The 17,905-nt window shown below is 51.9% G+C and overlaps 5 protein-coding genes across 5 annotated transcripts; 2 read left to right on the forward strand and 3 right to left on the reverse strand.

Moving 5' to 3' along the window:
* Nucleotides 1-2,760: 2,760 nt before the first annotated feature.
* B0T15DRAFT_404737 (fic/DOC family protein) lies at nt 2,761-3,828 on the reverse strand (the record flags this gene model as incomplete). The annotated part of the gene is made up of 2 exons (XM_062865265.1): nt 2,761-3,570; nt 3,622-3,828. The coding sequence occupies 2 exons, from the start codon at nt 3,826-3,828 to the stop codon at nt 2,761-2,763; spliced, it is 1,017 nt and encodes a 338-aa protein (XP_062717603.1).
* Nucleotides 3,829-10,830: 7,002 nt separating this feature from the next.
* On the forward strand, nt 10,831-11,079 carry B0T15DRAFT_497538 (uncharacterized protein; the record flags this gene model as incomplete). Its single annotated transcript, XM_062867275.1, has 2 exons — nt 10,831-10,943; nt 11,013-11,079. 2 exons carry the CDS (start codon nt 10,831-10,833, stop codon nt 11,077-11,079), a joined length of 180 nt encoding a protein of 59 aa, XP_062717604.1.
* Nucleotides 11,080-12,250: 1,171 nt separating this feature from the next.
* On the reverse strand, nt 12,251-12,556 carry B0T15DRAFT_497539 (uncharacterized protein; the record flags this gene model as incomplete). Its single annotated transcript, XM_062867276.1, has 2 exons — nt 12,251-12,424; nt 12,479-12,556. 2 exons carry the CDS (start codon nt 12,554-12,556, stop codon nt 12,251-12,253), a joined length of 252 nt encoding a protein of 83 aa, XP_062717605.1.
* A 751-nt stretch (nt 12,557-13,307) lies between these two features.
* Nucleotides 13,308-14,409, reverse strand: B0T15DRAFT_324670 (uncharacterized protein). The gene is made up of 2 exons (XM_062864091.1): nt 14,085-14,409; nt 13,308-14,023 (listed from the first exon to the last, which is right to left on the reverse strand). The coding sequence occupies exons 1-2, from the start codon at nt 14,260-14,262 to the stop codon at nt 13,479-13,481; spliced, it is 723 nt and encodes a 240-aa protein (XP_062717606.1). The 5' UTR covers nt 14,263-14,409; the 3' UTR covers nt 13,308-13,478.
* Nucleotides 14,410-16,955: 2,546 nt separating this feature from the next.
* B0T15DRAFT_515073 (thioredoxin-like protein) lies at nt 16,956-17,804 on the forward strand (the record flags this gene model as incomplete). The annotated part of the gene is made up of 2 exons (XM_062868157.1): nt 16,956-17,067; nt 17,197-17,804. 2 exons carry the CDS (start codon nt 16,956-16,958, stop codon nt 17,802-17,804), a joined length of 720 nt encoding a protein of 239 aa, XP_062717607.1.
* Nucleotides 17,805-17,905: the final 101 nt, after the last annotated feature.

Here is a 17,905-nt window from a genome sequence, read left to right on the forward strand (position 1 = left end):
TTTGTTGTTTATGATGGGCATTTTCACAATGATGGATGGTTTGGGTACAGATATTAGTAGTGTAATGGGGGAGCAATCATGTATGTTGGGGAGTAATAACTTGAATGGACTGTTTGTTGGATGTTCAGCTCTTATTCTTGACCTCTGTTTGTGTCAGTGCGTGATCTCTAAGTGCCGCTGAGCTTCCTGTGCTCTTGCTATGCAGCCCTTGGCCTAGCCTGTTACCAGTACTACTGGTATGTGCCTGATGGATAGCATAATGGCTGGGTAGGCAGGGCAGCCGTGTGTGTGCTCTCGCCGGTCTTCTCTTGCATCTTACTGTCCACGTGTAGTTGGGATGTATGTAATCCATGAAAGCTGAGTCGTGTGCATCGGCCGCGTATCTCTCCTAGTGGCTGGCTTGCAGGAACAAATCATCGCAAAGACAAGACGGGGAAGTACGCAGCTCCCAAACGTCCAATCACACTCTGGTAATTACTCATTGGCTATACAGTACCTGAACGTTGCAGTCCACCCTGGTTGGATGTATGTAGTGCATGAGAGCTGAGTCGATGCATCTGATCGACCGCGGATTTGTCCGAGTGGCCCAGCTTGCGTACTGTTGAGGAATCAGCACGAGATGGGGAGTATCGGTAGGTACTATGCAGCTCTCGATCCTCCAATCATCGATCTGGTAATTGTTTATTGGCTGTTTAATTCTCCCGTCTCTGCATGTTGAACCCATAACAACAGCTGGGAGAATCGAGGATCAGCAGCAGTCCATGCTGGCAGGCAGACAGACAGACGGGACAGATAGACGGATAGACTGATCCTCAATGCAATGCTCGGTTCTGGGCCGTCAGGGGGATGAATAAAGCTTGCAATGCTAATAGTATCTATCTATCATGAACCTTTGATGCACTGCTGGCAGTTCTTGCTTCACAAGATCCCCAACTCCCTCGGCGAGCAACATGGGGATAGGATAGACCGGAACTGAATTCCGACGACAGCGTCAATTCGGCCGTGGACAGTGGACAATTCCCCAGCTTTCGGGTGACTATGCGACTAGGCAACGACGTTGTGATTGATAATAAACAAGAGATTCTGAGTAAGTGTCTGCGTTGGAAGCTTCGCAAACCCCGCTTATTAGCATCATCACGCGTGATGTAACCTCGCTTACATTAGGCTCCGAACGGCATTTCTTAGGCAAAACGCAGCGGCAAAAGAGCGCAGTACCGATATAATCTCCTCGACTCCCAACACAAAGTTCACCAACATAAGCGCTACATCACTCTATCAAGCAGCTATTGGAATCATCTATATACCTAGCTATTTCCTCTCGAATTCCTCGCCAATCTGCTCCGCTATTGTCCTAACAACCGCGGATAAGATGGCGGAGGTATGCAAACTTTGCGGTGGTAGCGGGTATCAAGGTCCTTATAAATGCGGGCTCTGTGGAGGCCCTCCCAAAGACACGCCGAAGCCTCCTACTGACGTGCCTGTTCAGGAGACACGGGCAAAGTAGGTAAGGAAATCATGAGAGACTTTGAGCAGAGATTGATTTACTGACTTGGAGAAGATCTCGGAAAGGAGGGGGGTGGTTATCGGGTGATTCGGATCCGCGGTTTCTGGACTCTGGAGTCCCGGATCTGGCCACGGGACTTCTCTGGCTGGCATATCTACACTACTACTACTAAAGTAGCTCTTTATTAAAGGGGTTAGTTATCGGATCAGCGTCTGGAAGTCTCAAACTTCTGTGCTGGCATCTACACACACTAGTACTGTATGGAGGTGTATATACTATGCATGTCACTCGATGGGGAAATCGTGATCTGATTCTGGACTTCTGGTGGGGCAGATCTGTGTGATCGTTGTTGTGGTTATGGAGCCTGCCACGTCCTCCCTTGATGAGAGTTTGCAGGGGTTGGTGGTGGTCAAAGGCGGTGTGCGCGTATTGTCCGTCCATAGCGGCGACGGGGGAGGCTTTGGGGGTCTGTCTACCTATCCAGGGTGCTTACGATGAATCGGACTGAGTACTAGTAGATCCGCTCAAGCAAATCAATTCGACTACATACCTAGGTAGTATGTAGCATTGGCGTTGAGTGGAATCATCAAGGGACAGCATCGGGGGATGTGAGAATGTGACTTTGTGGTGTAGGTGGAGATATAGTATGCGCAGGATTACGAGTCTCGGGTCAGGGGAGAGCGTGAATGGCACGAAGTTGAGAAAGACAAATGAGAAGGCGCAGGGTAGAGAGCCACTTGACCATTGCAGGTTACAGGCTATCATCGGTCTCTACTTCGTAGTGAGAGGCTGGGAGGCTGGATCATGGAGGGAGGGTTCTGGTTCCGGAAGAGTCCCCGAAGTGGCGCTGATGCAGTAGCTGGCGGACGATACTGCTTTAGTTAATACGAATACTTATACTATAGATACTAGTATCTATATCTCCCCGGCAGCTCCACAGTGACAGCGTGCTTTATTAACCATCTCGAGAGGTTCAGCGATTATAGGCTAGGTTGCCATCCAAGCATCCTTGGGACTCTCTCCATAGTATCTGCTGTCTCCTAGAACCCAGTGTTCGGCCTTGCAAAATCGGCAAGAGACCAGTGGAACATATTTCCTCTTGAGCCCTGAGCAAAAAAGGAACAAACAATGAGAATTCGCTTGTCTAAGAGAACCCCTACACCACCACACTACAGAACATTGTTGAGCTTGCGCTCGCTCCCGCAGTGCCACTCTATCTTCGGAACCTCTGATCCGATCTCAATCCTTCATCAATACTAGCTGAAAGTCTGCAGCGTCTGCAACTGCGCTGCGACTACCTTGGCAACAAACTCGCCTGGGTCTTCATCTAGAGCCTTGATAATCATTCTCAAGTAATCCTCCCGTGCCACTCCTTTCAGAACTACCGGAACGTATCCTTGACGGGTCAGCAGATCCTGCATTATCAGTCGCGAAACCCTGCCATTCCCGTCTGGGAAGGGATGGATGAACAAGAAATAGGTCGTGGCTTGACAGGCCAAGATGAGTGGGTGAAGGTCTTTCTTGTTGTCTCTCCACTCAAAGAAACGTTGCATGAGCGCTGGGACTTCCAGATGATATGGGAAGACTCTCAGAAGATCGCTCGCGACGCCGACTGGGTTTTGCCGATACCCTCCCCACCTGCTGTAAAGACCCTCCGAGCTGGTTCCTCTGATGATCAAAGAGGAGAGACATTTGACTTCCTCCTCGTTCAGTCCACTGGTGCCAACAGATTGTAAGGCCTTGTGGGCAACCCAATGGGAAGCGATGATGTGGTTGCGTAGCTCTGCGACCTGGCTGGGCTCGGCGCCAGGCAAAAGGGATTGGAGGTCCGGGAGCTTCGTCTCAGCCAGTTCGCTGGCAGACATTGAGGCGATATCCTTGCTCTCGAAAAAGGTGGCCGTGAGGTGGTCATTGAGGAGCGCGCTATCTCCAAGCCCAAGCTTATTGTCTTCGATCATAACGGACTGATGAGCGTACTCGGCGATCAGGCTTTCGATGATGGAACGATCAGGCAATCTCATAGATTTTTTCAACTGATCGATCTCCTGCAGGCTCCTCTCGTGGACCTTTTGCAAATTTAGTAATTGTAAAATTGGGTGGGGGTGACGCTACCTTACGTCTTGCAATTTGTAGTAGCCGTACCGGCTACTGTTTCCTGGGTCGAAATGGTCTTCCCAGACTTTGCCGGACTGAAGCAGCTCGGTGAACTCGGGGCTGCCCTTCTCGAGACGCGTAAGCGGCTCGTAAATTCGTCGGACCAGCACGGCCCGCTTCGAAATCAACTCGCTCAGCAGCGAGGCCCGCGTCGAAGCCGAGTTGCTCATGCCGCGGACGAAGCGGAAGACGAGGCCGGGGGCCATTGTCGCTGAAATCCGGGACAGCATGATGAAAGTCCTAAAAGTTGGGAATGGAAAATCTTCGAAGACCAAACTGTACGAGAGAGAAGCTGGTTTTACGTAAAAGTTCGTTCCAAAAAGTTGAGTCAAAGAAATGCTGACGACAAAACTATACGAGAGAGAAGCTGGTTTTGCGTAAAAGTTCGTTCCAGAAAGTTGAGTGAATTGGTGACTGACACTCGCAGGGTTGGTCCTACAATAGCGTTTGAACAAAAGAAGCGAAGGGAAGGAGGGTGGCACTGAGATGCTGGAAACCAAGAGGAAGTGACTCCCGCGGTTGAGGACATGTCAGGCTCGATGGTCATGATCGATCGCATTCTCGGCCACGGACGAGCAACGTCACCGACAGGGATCCCGGTCGTATATGAATCCCGGGCACAAACAGCTATAACCCTAAAATGAGCTCGTAAAGGTCAGGGTTAAAGCTGGCGTGGCCGAGATTCATACACGACCGGGATCTATGAGGGAGACATTAATACTAGGATTTTAGTAATATTTAAGGCTGGTTCTGAGCGTCATTGAAATGTCATCGAAATGTCATTGAAATATAAATAACGTACATGATAAGCGAGTGACCCAGACAAGCGAATGACCCACTTCCTACACGACGCGACATCTTTGCACTCAACAACAAAATTTCCTCTACCATCCAAAATGCCCTCTACTTCAAAAGAAGGCCAGATAATCTTGGCTCTCCAAGCTCTTCAAAACGACAAGAATCTAAGCGAACGAGCCGCAGCTAAGATCTATGGGGTTGACCGTAGGACCCTGGGGCGCCGACGCGCTGGCAAGCCTGCACGATACGATCTTTCAGCCAACTCGCGCAAGCTTATAGATCTAGAAGAGAAGGCGATAGTTCAATATGTTAATGAGCTATCTATACGTGTATTCCCGCCTAGGTTATATGGTATAGAAGATATGGCCAACCAACTACTACGCGAACGCGACGCGCCCCCTGTTGGCAAACGCTGGGCTTATAACTTCGTTAAACGCCGGCCAGAGCTCCGTATACGATATATATATAGATATAACTACTAGAGGGCTAGATATGAAGATCTAGATATTATTCACGAGTAGTTTAGGCTTATATAGAATACTAAGGCCAAGTATAATATCGTGGATAATAATCTATAACTTTGATAAGACCGGGTTTATAATAGGTATTATCTTTATAGGTATAGTTGTTATAACCTCAGATGGCCAGAGCAAGGCTAAGCTGGCCTAGCCTGGCAATCGCGAGTAGGCAACAGTAATCTAAGGAGTCAATGCTCTCGGCTAGGCTATCCCTCCGTTCATTATCTTGGCTATATAATACTACCTTGTCAACTAGTATACTAAGTACAACCTCCCAGCCAACTGGCATATCGCAACCACTGAGAACGGCTAGACTACTAACGCAGTAGGCCTTGATTAGATTAAGCACTTCGACTACTATATAGCGCCTCAGACAAAGGGCAAATACCGATTATTGATCCTCGATAGCCACGAAAGCCACCACTCGACCGAGTTCAAGCTCTACTGCCAGTAGAACAATATTATCACGCTCTATATACCTCTATATTCCTCCTACCTCCTCTAGCCACTTGATGTTGGCTGCTTTAGGCTATTGAAGCAGGCGTACAGTCGCTAGATCGAGGACTTAGTACGCGCGTATATCAACCATATAAGCAAGCTTGAGTTTCTTTATACCTTTTATATAGCCTTTTTTGCCTCTATTACCAAGAGGAATATATAGGGCGGTTTTGTAGGGGCTAGCCTTGTGTTATATAATCTAGAGAGAGTGCTTTCGAAGCTAGATATTAAGCTTCATATACCAATACCCCTAACCTCACGGCCGAGCACTATACAATCTTAGGTCTTCCAGACATTACACAACCCTCGAGAAGCCAAATCATAGTCAACGCTTATCAAGACTCGTATTGCCAACTATCAAAATAGCTCCCCGACTTCAATGTTGGCTGCTATAGACCAGCTTACCAAGGGTACGATGGCTATAATGCACTAGGTAGCCCTCCTTCAGGCAGAGGTGTCTTTGCTCTGCAAGGCTAACGAGGCGCTAAGCAAGCGCCAGAGAGCTAAAAAAACACGTGTGCGGCTTGGAGGATCACTTACTGTGTAGGAGGCACAGGAGGTAGTAAGCTAGGGGGCTATAGGTGGGGAGGCAATGCAAGAAACACAGCTGGATGGTAGTGGTGCTGGTGGGAGTCGTACGAAGGTTCGGTGCTGTGGTGTATGCGGCAAGCCTGGTCATAATGCCCGCACTTGCCAGGAGGTTGCAGAAGCATCTGATTCAGCCGTTTCTGATATAATTGTAGTTGGTTGATAGTTTTGTTGTTTTGTAATTGAGGATAATATTTATAGGGTAGTGGAGAGTGGGTCATTCGCTTGTCTGGGTCACTCGCTTATCATGTATGTTAAGGAAACTTCTAGGTAAGAATGCATTTCTACTAAAAGAAGCTGATTTTTACAGCGTTTTTACAGATACTCTACTTATTCTAGACAAGTTGGTAAAATAGGCCTCTAATTAGTCTAATCGGCTAAGTCCTTACTGCTAGCATATGCAAAATGGAAATTTTAATGATAATATTGAAGGTATAAATTTAATTAAAAAGATAAAATATTAGGCCGCTACTTTATTAGATTTAGTGCCAGATAAATAGGCTTAGCCTAGAAGCTCTTCAAATTTTATCTCTCTAGATTTAACCACATTCGACTTTATAATATAACATGAAGCTACCTAATTATTATTATATCTATTTATCACTTTTGAACTACTATATTTTTCTATTCTATTCAACTATTAGTTATATTTAACATATTAGCCCGCAAGAATATTTGCTTATATAAGCAAGTTATCATGATTTAACCTGTAGAGGTGTTATGAATTAACCTGCAGCAGTCGGTGGGACCGATCTGCATGGTCCGCGGGCGGCGCCCGCGTCCAATCGTTCTGGGTCAGGAGCGGACCAATCAGAAGAGGATCACGCTTGGTATAGGGAAGGCCTGGTGATCCAGGTATAAGGTTTACAAAGGATCACTAGTGATCTGGGGTGATCCAGTATGAGGGATCACCAGAGGCAAGCAGTGATCCAGGGGAAGGCCGTAGTATATAGGCCAGCTAGTCATTCGTTCTGGAGGACTCTGGGAGTTCTCCAGTGAGCAATTACAAACAGTAGAGTATCCCTACCTTACTGTGCAGACATTGCAACTTGTATTGTTGTGAACCTTTTGGCTTCACCGAGACCTACAGTCCGACCGCAGATACCTTCGACCGGCGAACCCTTTCAGAGGCAGGACTGCCTGTGGTTTCGTCACAGGAGGCCGGTAGGGCCGACCTGCATAGTCTGCAGGCGGCACTCGCGTCCAATCATTCCGGTCCCAGGCAGACTAATAAGAAGAGGACCGAAGAGATTGAGGTTCGATCTAGTCGAGCCGGGACAGATCTATAGGATCAGTGTTCGATACCATCGATCCAGTAGAATCAGATACACAGGTATCCTAGGGGAGAAAGCTATATATAGTTCTACCATTCTATTACTCGTTTAGATAGCTAGCTTCCTTAGTGAGCAGTCCAAGTAGTAGAGTAGCTACTACCTTACTATGTAAATATTGCGACTTGTATTGTTGTGAACCTTTTGGCTTTACCGAACCTCACTCTATTGTTGCGATACCTTTAGATTGTCCCTTTCAGAGGATTGGGGCAAGAGATTCGTTATACAGTTCATACTATATAGGACTTAGAACATGAGGGTGTGAACAGCTTTGCATTTTAAGGGTAATGTGGCACTTAGTAGGTTACCGTACACTACAAACTCGCAAAGATTATGGATGCTACGTGCGCTAGCACAAGGGTGGATGATAGATTAGTTCAGCGCTATAGGCAATCTGATTGGCCTAGATCGAGGCTGAAGCAGCCTTTTCGATCATCTCTCTAGCCTCGAGCTCGCGGATGACGCTAAAAGCACGGGCTTTGACAGCAATATGCAACCAATCAGATTATCCACAGCACTCAGTTGGATTCATTGTGTTTTGCTTGCCTGAACGAGTTCACACTTTCTTATCCACTAATTCAGACCCAGTGGATTATAGGTCAGCCCTCCGCCTTGTGTGCTGTGCTGTGGCCCAATAGATCCTAAGTCACCATCGATAGGATATATTTCATGTTTGGGTTGAGATCCAATCCATACGAGCGCCGGAAGTTCATTCATTCACTATTATGCCTAGACAGTCTCTCAGTCTCATATCTACATCAGCGGGACAAGCAACAACAAGTGACGCACAAGCTAAAATGCTTGACGTTATTACGACCCAACGAACAAAATCTGAATCTAACCTCTTCTACCTCCCCCATTTTCCTCCTTCACACATCCACCGCATCCCCCCTCGCAACGGGCACCAACAGCGTCTGCGGAGTCCCCACCTTCACCTGGTGCCCAACCCACGCTTCCATCCTCCCCAGAGCCTTCATCGCCCCCCAACAGCCTCGACAAACCCCCCTTCCCACAGCGCCTGCGCCGCAGGCAACAAACCCTCCAACCCGGTCCTCACATGAGCAAGATACACCTGCAAGCCGGCCAGGGCCTCCAGCACCTCCTATGCACTAGTATGCTTCACATTTCTTGGGGGGCTGGGGAAACAACGCTTCGCGGAAGATGTGGGCCTTGTTGTGCCGCGCGCGCTGCCTGTACTCGCCGTAGCGCTGGACGTGCGGTGCCAGCACCAGCTCGACCTCCTGGCCCGCGCCTGTCCCGACGCGCCCACCATCTAAGGTACGTCTCGCTGGTGCCCGACTCAAAACTGGATGACTACCTCCAGACTCTTCCCACCACCACCCGCCGCCGTTCCACCTTCAAATGATACACCAGCCACTCGAACTCAGAGTCAGAAGAAACCCACGGTCAAGATTATTTACGATCTTACTCCGGGGTAGTTCTTATCCCCTTCCCCCAACCCATCATCATCTCCATCATCATCAGGACTAGATCCAGATCTCTCTCAAGAGAAAGAGAAAGAGAAAGAGAAAGGACCAGCAGGCCCCAGCACAGGCCCGCTCTCAGCTTACCTCTCCCTGCCCCCACCCCAGTGTCTGGCTGGTAATAGCCTGCGACTACCCGCTGCTCACGCTCCGTTGTCTGCAAACACTACTATGCCGCGCATCATCAACATCAACATCAAAAGCATCATCATTGCCGCCACCGGTGACATGTTTCCGTAACCGGGATGGCTTCTGTGAGCCGTTAGTGGCGGTGTGGCGGCCCGAGGGACTCAGAAGGTTGTAACAAGGGGAAGGGGAAGGGGGTTGGGCCGAGTAGAGTTGTGAAGGAGTTGGGGGTGTTGATGCTGGATGTCGAGGAATTGGATAGTACTGGTACTGATAGTGGTAGTGGTGAAGATTGGGGGGGGGGGGGGGGGGGAGGAGAGAGGAGGAGGAGGAGGAGGAGGAGGAGGAGGAGGAGGAAGAGGGGAGGGTGGTGTTGAAGGAGGGTTAATACGAGGGAGGAGTGGGAGGAGGCGTGGAGGGTTTTGGTTGGACGGAGAAAGTGAAGTTGAAATGTTAGTTGAGACGAGATGGGGGGATGAAGGAGGAAATGGTTTCCACACACACATATATAACGTATGCTAATAGAGTACGGTACATACACCATGCCCTTCTGATAGACACCGATTGGGCCACTCTGTCAGATGGACTGTGTTGTAAACTGCTGAATAGGACAGTGAAAACAGGAGGTGAAAACTGGCGGGACAAAACAATCACCAAGCACGACTCGGAATGTCGCGTTTACAGCAGGGCAGATACAAGCAGATAGGAAGTTCATATATAGCAATGCTATGGTATTATTAAAAGTAAGAGTCTTTTATTGATATTACAACCTCGATAAGGGATTCGATAGCAGCGACGCCCATTGTTAGTTCTCGGTCGGAGTTGAGAAGCTCGCGGTAAGTCTGGACGATGCTGTGGGCGTGATGTAGCTGGGTGTGGACTGTCGTGACGGAATTGTGGTGATGCTCACTCAAATGCGCCAGATGCATTTTCTTGTGGTGAGGGATTGGGACCTTCTTTGATATAATCCTTTCTGAATATAGATACTGTCGCTCAAACATAACTCGGACCCGTCTGAAGGGGACGGAGCCATGCGGGAAGAGTGCTGCTTCGATATCGAGGTTGCATACCTTACTTAGGTAGGTAGGTACTTTTCGGGATCGACAGCACGGCTGGGTGGGCGTAGTAGCGCCAAAGCGCAAGGACACACGACCGACATGAGGCGGAATGCAGTTTGTCATGATGCTCCTGGAAGTTGGGGTGTTTTGCGTCGTTCTTTCTCGTAGTTTTCGTCTTTGTTGTTCCAGTTTCCTTGGCGAGTGGTGGAGGCCCGGGCCCCGGGGGCTGCGGCATCTTTCAGTGCCGTTCTGTGTAAGGTTCTGTGTAAGTAGTCCCAGCGCGGTACAGCGATGAGTGTCAGGGAGGGAATAATGAATGATGAGGTCATGGCAGCCATGGATGCCACCGTCACCAAGGTATTGGAGCCGTCAGGATGATTACCTGATCTAGCGGCCCGGCGAGCCCCGTCGATGCCAAACATGGCTTGGGCCGCCGCGACGAGGGAGGCTCAGTCCCTGTCGTCATCTGGCGGGTCAGACGAGGATGAATAAGGAAATTCCCATGAAGGCGGCGATGGCGACGGCGATGGCGGCGCACGCGGCCTCACCTCCAAGCTACGATGACGCCCTACTCTCGGAGACCGCGGCAAGGATTTGGCTCCCTCGCTTCCCTGTCAGCATGAGTGTCCGAGAGCACCAGAGACAAATTATCGAGGCGAGGTTGCAACAGCAGTCGGCGAAGATGGGAGACGGCTCGGAAAAGGATAACAACGGAAGCCAATTCGCTGCCCCGACACCGTTCCCGTCGCAGCGCCAGCTGCTGCTCTCAACATGAGCACGATGAACATGAGGGCACCGGGCCTTGCGCGCAAGCGCGGTGCGCCGCCAGGCCTGAGCATTGTTGCGCCGTCGCCCCAGCAGTTCGCAACCGAGAGGGTTATCCAGTCCGCACCGCTCGGCCAGTCATTCACTGGGAGACACAACCCACACGGCACATCTAACAGCCTTCAAAGAGCAGCAAACATGGCCCAACCGGCGACGCTAGCCCCGGCGTTGTTGTCGACAGCGTGGCGACAATAGGATATTCAGCTTTTTGAATCGACCGCGAAGTCCAGCAAAACGGGTTCCGCCGGAAGAGCAAGTGCAACAGGTCCAGTTTTGGAGGATGGACTTCCTGGTGTTGCACTTCAATGAGTTGCAAATGTACACCGGGCGGCTTGCCGCTGATCTGTGTTCGGACAGGTCACAGCCGTTTGGGAGCGAGAGGCAGCGGGGTCGTAGTCAGCCGCGTCGCGGACCGCTTGACAGTGCAAAAATCTGGGGCCGTCGAATTGATAGCATCATGATGATAATAAATTTTCCTTATCTCAGCTAGGAAGCCGAGCGAATGAGCACTCGTACTCGCAGCTTGTCTTGAACTTGCGCCGGCTGTGTTGCGACAGGAGCTGCGCCGGACAGCCCCATGGCTCATGGCTTAATTTATCTACTGGAGGGAACCCCTTCCAATGTGAGGCGTTGAAGTCCAAGACGGAGCAAATCACAGCAAGTTGCAGCGCAACCCTCGTGGCGATCGATTATATTGTACCGCCAGATGGGCGAGGCTTGGCTTGTTCTTCTTGCGCATGGCGCTCAACCTCGTAGACCTGAATGCGCACACCGGGGGCTGGTCCCGCCCTCCCCACCCCGTCGCGGCTCAAGACCCCCGCCGGGCTGTCAGTGATCGAGAATGTAGTGGCGGTGGAGGTAAGTCTCGCGGCTTGCACCCGCAGCGAGGTAATCGCGAATTGCTGTTCCGCCCCGACTGGATGACGTCGTAGCGTGACATAGGCAATCCCCGTCGCAGGTTCGCCATAGTGCGTCCTCATGATCATGGGGTACGTAGTGTCCGGTTGCATCGAGAAGGAGTGGCAAGGGCTAACGGCCCCTTGCTCTGACTCGGCTAGGTCCTCAACGCGGGAGAGACGCCGGTCACTCAGCATCTCGAGGTGGGCTTGACCAGCCGCGGGTCGAGACTGGTTCTATATTGGAACCTGGCAGGTATAGATTTGAGCGTCATGGATATGATTGTCCACGACGAATCCGAATGTGACGGTCCAGTCATCCAGGCTCGAGAGGATAGCACTACCGCACTCCGAGAGAAGACACTTCGCCCAACTACCACGTCGGGTAGAATCACTTCACATACGTCATGTTCGACAACCTGTTCTCTAGTGCCTGAAGCCTCCGCCGTGGGTTGTTTAAGGGCGGCAAGTTATGTGATGGCGGCGAGGTATGTGATGGCGGCGAGGTATGTGATGGCGGCGAGGTATGTGATGGCGGCGAGGTATGTGATGGCGGCGAGGTCTCTAAGGAGATTTTCGCCATGGTACTGGATGCGGCTGCACGCCAGACTTCCCTGCCATTTCCACTCCCTTTCGACGACGCTCTATTCCCGGCCCAATGCCAAGTATTTCCTCCGCGACCCGCGACGATACCCCACCCCCCGCCCCCCCAATGGCGGCGGCGTCTGGTCGCTCGCACGGGGCTCCGACATCTCGGCCAACTTCTGCACGGGCATCTCGGACGGCTAGTCGAGGTGACGCTGAGAGCGCTTCGCCGGCGTCGATCAGGGTGATTCGACAGCACGCAACGTTGTCCTACGGCCGAGTCCTCCTTCGATGTCAGCGGCGACCGGACCTCGTCATCCGTGCTATACATCCCATCCACTCAGAGGCGTAATGTTCCCGCCAAGTCGTTCAAAGCATCAAAGGTTGGATAGCGATTATTGCACCAACAATACCTGGTAGGCCAGGTAATATGAAGCGCCCCCTTGGATGCCCCAGGCGTGGCATTCCAGGCGGGCTCTGGTAGATCCGAGTTCGATCACCCGAAGTTTTTCCTAACGCCAAGGGTGTAGGGCTTGGAGGGACTTGGAGACGTAAGGATTGCTCGGCCGCCCTCGCGTACGAAGGGCGAGGGATCAGTGCTGACACTCGCTAGCAGTAGTGGAGACCTCGTTGCGGTCCGCGTGGCTGACAGACACACTGGTGTAGTATTGTACGTCGGTTGCAGTCCCATTCCCAAAAGGACGCTCCTGCCTCTGCCAGGGACATCTTGTGTCCTCCGATATCGGTATGACCGTCCCTTTGTGGCACCGTCTACTGCAGTGGTCATGTGAGACGAGCGGCTTCGGTGTCACTGCTGAAGATGCCGGCATTCTGGCTGTGGGACTGTGGGACGGGGGGAGGTCGGGCTTAGTCACTCGGCTGTGTTACTGTTTACTTGTGAGTCACGTAAGCTTACCCGACATGCGCTTGGGAAGAACCAGTCAGGAATATCAGTCAGATTTCGTCTAGAAAGCAATGAAGCTCGATGAGATCTAACTAGGCCCGGATCGTCTTTCACCCCGCAAACCGGAACGCCCGCTCGACCAGACGGTATCTCAGCAAATCGCCCAGTATCTCAATTCCCGTTCCCGTGTCAACCGTGTAATCCCGCCCTCACTTCTTCTCCCAGCAGAGATCGACCGCCTGTCCGTCCAGCCACTTCTCCATCTCGCCGTACATGCGGTCCCACAGCGCGCCGCTAGCTGTCGGCAGCTCCAAGTCGATCTCGTATCCAAGCCGAGCCTGCGCGGCCCCGAGGTACTTGTAGCCGCGCGGGATCGGGGATAGCTCCTCGACGGTGAACCGCGGCGCCGTGTAGCCGTCGACAGGGACCACCTTGTCCTTCTCGTAGAACAGCTTGACGTACTTGGTCTTCCACTCGTTGGCGTCGTTCTTCTCGCAGAAGAAGATGAAGCGGCAGTCGCAGTCGACGTCGAACTCGGCCGTCTCGGTTGCCGACACGGCGCCGCGGCCGCCCGTGGCCGGGTCGAACGTGAAGCGGTGCGTGATGGTTGCCTTCATCTTGCCGATGGCGCGCCGGTTCTGCTGGCTGAGCTCCACCAGCGTGCCGCACTCGCGGTGCATGATGAACACGCCCTTCTCCTTGCCGGCCTTGGAGATGGCGATGAATTCGTCGACGGGGCGGGGGCCACTCCAGGCTGACGACCGGAACGTAGTCAGTGATTTATGGGTCAGAGAAATGAAGGAGAGTGCCCTTACTGGTCCAGACGAGGGCATCGTCGGTGAAGAGGGAGCGGTAGTTCTTCCACTCAGACGCGTCGCGGTAGACCGGCCAGCCCTTGCAGAGCTCCGAGACGGCGAGCCGATCGAGCAGGTCGGCGGCATTGCCGTTGTTGTGCGAGTAGCACTTGGTATGCGGGTCGGCAGGGGACGTCATGGCGGGATGCTGCTTGAAAGGAAAAGTCGGTCGGTGGGAATGAAGTGATTCAAGTTGTGGGAGAAAGGTCGACCGAGAAGGCAAGAGGAAAACCTTTGTACTTGGAGGCCACCGACTTGAGAGTTTAAACTTTGAAGTGGTTGTTGTTGGGGAGCTGGATCGCTCTTTCCTGCTACGAATCCTTCCATCTTATCATGCCGGCCGAGAGAACCTCCTGCCGTGACCCTTACTGCTAGGTAAGGTACTTTCAGCACTGAGATGTCAAATCATTTCCAGGATTCTTACAAGAAAACTGAGAAAGCATTGAGCGGTGAAGCAGGGGGCAGGGTTTGCGAAGATATCAGATTTCTACTGGTCTGGATGGCTGCCAATGGCTGTCAGACAATCTCTTAATAACAAACTCGTTGAAGTTGCTTCCCTGGTAAGCGGACGCCATGAGCGCCTTGACGCTGGTCTTCCTTGCCCGAGAGGGAAATCCTGAGATCAACTGGCAAACATTGTGCGATTGATTGTCCCACCGCCTGCGAACGTCCATGACAAGATCGGAGATCCCATCCTCGCAACAGTACTTCGGTTTGTGGCGCCGGATAGATCCGGAAGTCCCGGCACATGGAAACAGGACGTACTTTGTGTTTACGTAGCCTTGCTTGGTTGGGTTTCCTTTTGTCATCAACGACGGCCTCAATCGGCGTGTCTACGCTTTTACGGGGATGCTCGCCGGCCATCGGCAGTCAGCCGGGGCTGCGGTGTGCAGAGCCGCAGGCCATTGGGCTGCTGTGCAAGCTGACGGCTGCAGGCCACCGCTCCGTGCATGATGCAGCTACTAGTAGATATGTAGGTACGCCCCTGTCAAACTGACGAACGAATTGCCTCACACACTGAAGCTGGAAGCGTGGCAGAGTTCCAGCCATGCATTCGCTGCAAAACGTTTATCTTTTCGCTCCAGAAATCTGCACTGCTATCCTCAAATTGCAAGGTTACAGTTTCCATGTCGACCGGGGCCTGCCAGACTCGCCCTCACCGCTCTTGGGTTCACTACACGTGTAGGCCCATGTAGGTATTGTGCACAGCTAAAACATCTTCGGCTCCTTTTCCCGAACTGGGCAACGTACCTGGGTCCTACTCCTTTCTTTTTGTATCCAGAGCCAATATAAGGCATAGGACAAATGAAGAGGGAAAGCGAAATGGGAAAAGCAAGAGAAGTACCAGAGAGGAATTAGAAGAAGTTAGAACCCAAATTCCCTGGCATACGGTGTGGCAGGTCGGAATGATGGGGTCGACGTTGAGAGGCTCATTGTGGACTCAGCTTCAATTCCCCTGCGGTGACCGACCTGTGTTATTCCGACACTTCATCTCAGGTCGTGTCATGGGAGCTACGCAAGGATATAGGATAGGTGGTGGCTATACTGATGTCTAGATTCTAGTGAAGTGGTCTCTTTATCACGACACGGCTGTGCTAAACAGCCCTGCTACGGCGAAGATATAGCAAAACCGGGCTAGTGCCGAGAGTCTTGAAGAAGAACACAGCGAAAACTCAAAGGAAGAGCAAGAGGAAGAGGAAACGTTCAGAGCTACTATGGTAAGGTACTCAGGAGGTCTCAACGTTCCGCTATCTGTGGTCCCACATTACTAATGGATGCTGCATTACTGGCATGTTATCAACGGAAATGGGCTGGAAAGGAGCTAGGTGGAATGAATACCGTATATCATTATCCTACTACCTGGAGAAAATCCAACTAAGGCTGCTGAAGGAGGTATTCCGCTTCTCCAATGCGTTGAAATCATGCCTTTCCAATGCCTTGTGTCCCGCTTCGAACGCCGTTTGTTCTAGGACACCCCGATCTCCTCAGGGCTTCAAGAGATACCCGCATCCCAACATTCCTCTCACTCTTTGTCGTTCGTGGTCCTACGCGTGGACTCCTAGTGCTCCGTACCGTTATGTCAACTCCATTCCTGTCCCAGCCACCCGGCCGGTACACAGAGTTGCTTCGCTATGGGTCCGGTTGTATGCTAGTCCTGTAAGTTCATGTTGTATGTCGCTGTGCTGTATGTTGCGCTGCTCTTTGAGAGCCCATGCCTGTCCCAACCACCCAACCGGGGCATGGGATCTGTGTTGTATGACCCGCACGCAGGAAGCTGAAAACCTCAAGTTCAAGGGGAAGCTCCGAGATCACTCGGACTCGTACCCAGTAGGTGGTTGCACCATGCTCGTCCAGTCGCCGGTGCCTTGATGACGAATTTGAGCAGTTGGGAGCCAACTCCATGTCGCAGGTACTCCGGCAGAACACATGGAGTTGATATGTCTAACGCAGGTTAGCAGTGCAATAGCACTGGGGACGCGTCTCCATAATTGTTTGCGTACCTTACGGTTTAATTAATGAAGATTTGGTGTACACCACAAGGGCTGGTTGTAGTCAGTTCACCGGAGAGCCCAGTCCTACCCGGAGCAGACCGAGGACGATGCACTCCAGACCCTACTTTGGCTTTCCGGGACAATCTAATGAATGCTCGCGGGGATGATGGGTGAACGGCTTGCTTCGTACTGGTCAAGACCGGTAGAGGTCAGCAACCCGTGACTTGTGAGCAACTGGGCAAAATAGGTTGATAGCATGGTTCTCCCTCGAACAATCGTTAGTGTCACTTTCTATTCAGCTCGTTTGGTCTGCTGGAGCTCAATAGCTGCATACATAACAATGACCGATTTTCAGATGCGTGTAATCTGTACCACCTCGTGGTATCTGCATAAGCCGCCGAGGACAACCATTCGTGGTTGTAAACCAAGGCCTTCATCTCAGATTGCTACCGGTATGCGAGCACGCCAGGACTCAGGGGTCAGGGGTTTGTTTACTCCGTACTGTGTCGTGGTTTACGGTGGGGCCGCAAGGTGCAGGCTACAGTATGCTAATCAGGCTTCTACTGTACTCCGTACTGTAGCACGTGTAGCAGCTGCTGCCCCACTCCCGTTCTCTTCCATGGTGGCACGCAAAGTCTCCGTCCGAGACCTGTACGGAAGTACCTGTGTTGCCTTGAAGAAACCGCTCAATAGAAGCCGCGACCCGACGGCCGATTACCTCCTGGCCCGCGCTCGACCGCTCAGTGCACCTGTTCGCAGAACACCTCCGCCTTTGCCGACCATGGCCGACTCCGACGGACACATCTCGACCATTTCGTCGCACAGCGCCTTCGATGAGCTCCTGGCATCAACTCGATACGTGGTCGTCGACTTCTACGCCGACTGGTGCGGGCCGTGCAAGATGATCGCGCCGCACTTCGTAAAGCTGGCCTCGACCTACGCGATCCCGGGCTTCCTGGCCTTCGCCAAAGTCAACGTCGACCACGTCGGGTCGGTCCCGCAGAAGTATGGCGTCGCTGCGATGCCCACGTTCATGTTCTTCAAGGACGGGAAACAAGTCGCTGTCAACAGCAACACCGTAATACAAGGAGCAAACCTGCCTACTCTGAGCGCGGCCGCTGAAAAGATGGGGAGGCTGGCCAAGGAGAAGGCCGAGGCGGCCGCTGCCGAGAATACTGAAAAACATTGAGGGTTTGATCACGGTGCAATAGAACTTCCGGTTGGCTTATTACGCTTATTCATTCGCCATAACTGTGTTCGTCGATACTTTGCCAGGTTGGAGTTGGAAAG

This window comes from Chaetomium strumarium, assembly GCF_033439665.1.
Source record: "Chaetomium strumarium strain CBS 333.67 chromosome Unknown B0T15scaffold_8, whole genome shotgun sequence".
NCBI lineage: Eukaryota > Fungi > Ascomycota > Sordariomycetes > Sordariales > Chaetomiaceae > Chaetomium > Chaetomium strumarium.

Coding starts and splice junctions, on each gene's coding strand:
- B0T15DRAFT_324670 (XM_062864091.1), bottom strand. CDS start 14,262: ATGACGTCCCCTGCCGACCCGCATACCAAGTGCTACTCGCACAACAAC. Junction 14,024..14,084: donor CGATGCCCTCGTCTGGACCA/GTAAGGGCACTC, acceptor TCCGGTCGTCAG/CCTGGAGTGGCCCCCGCCCC.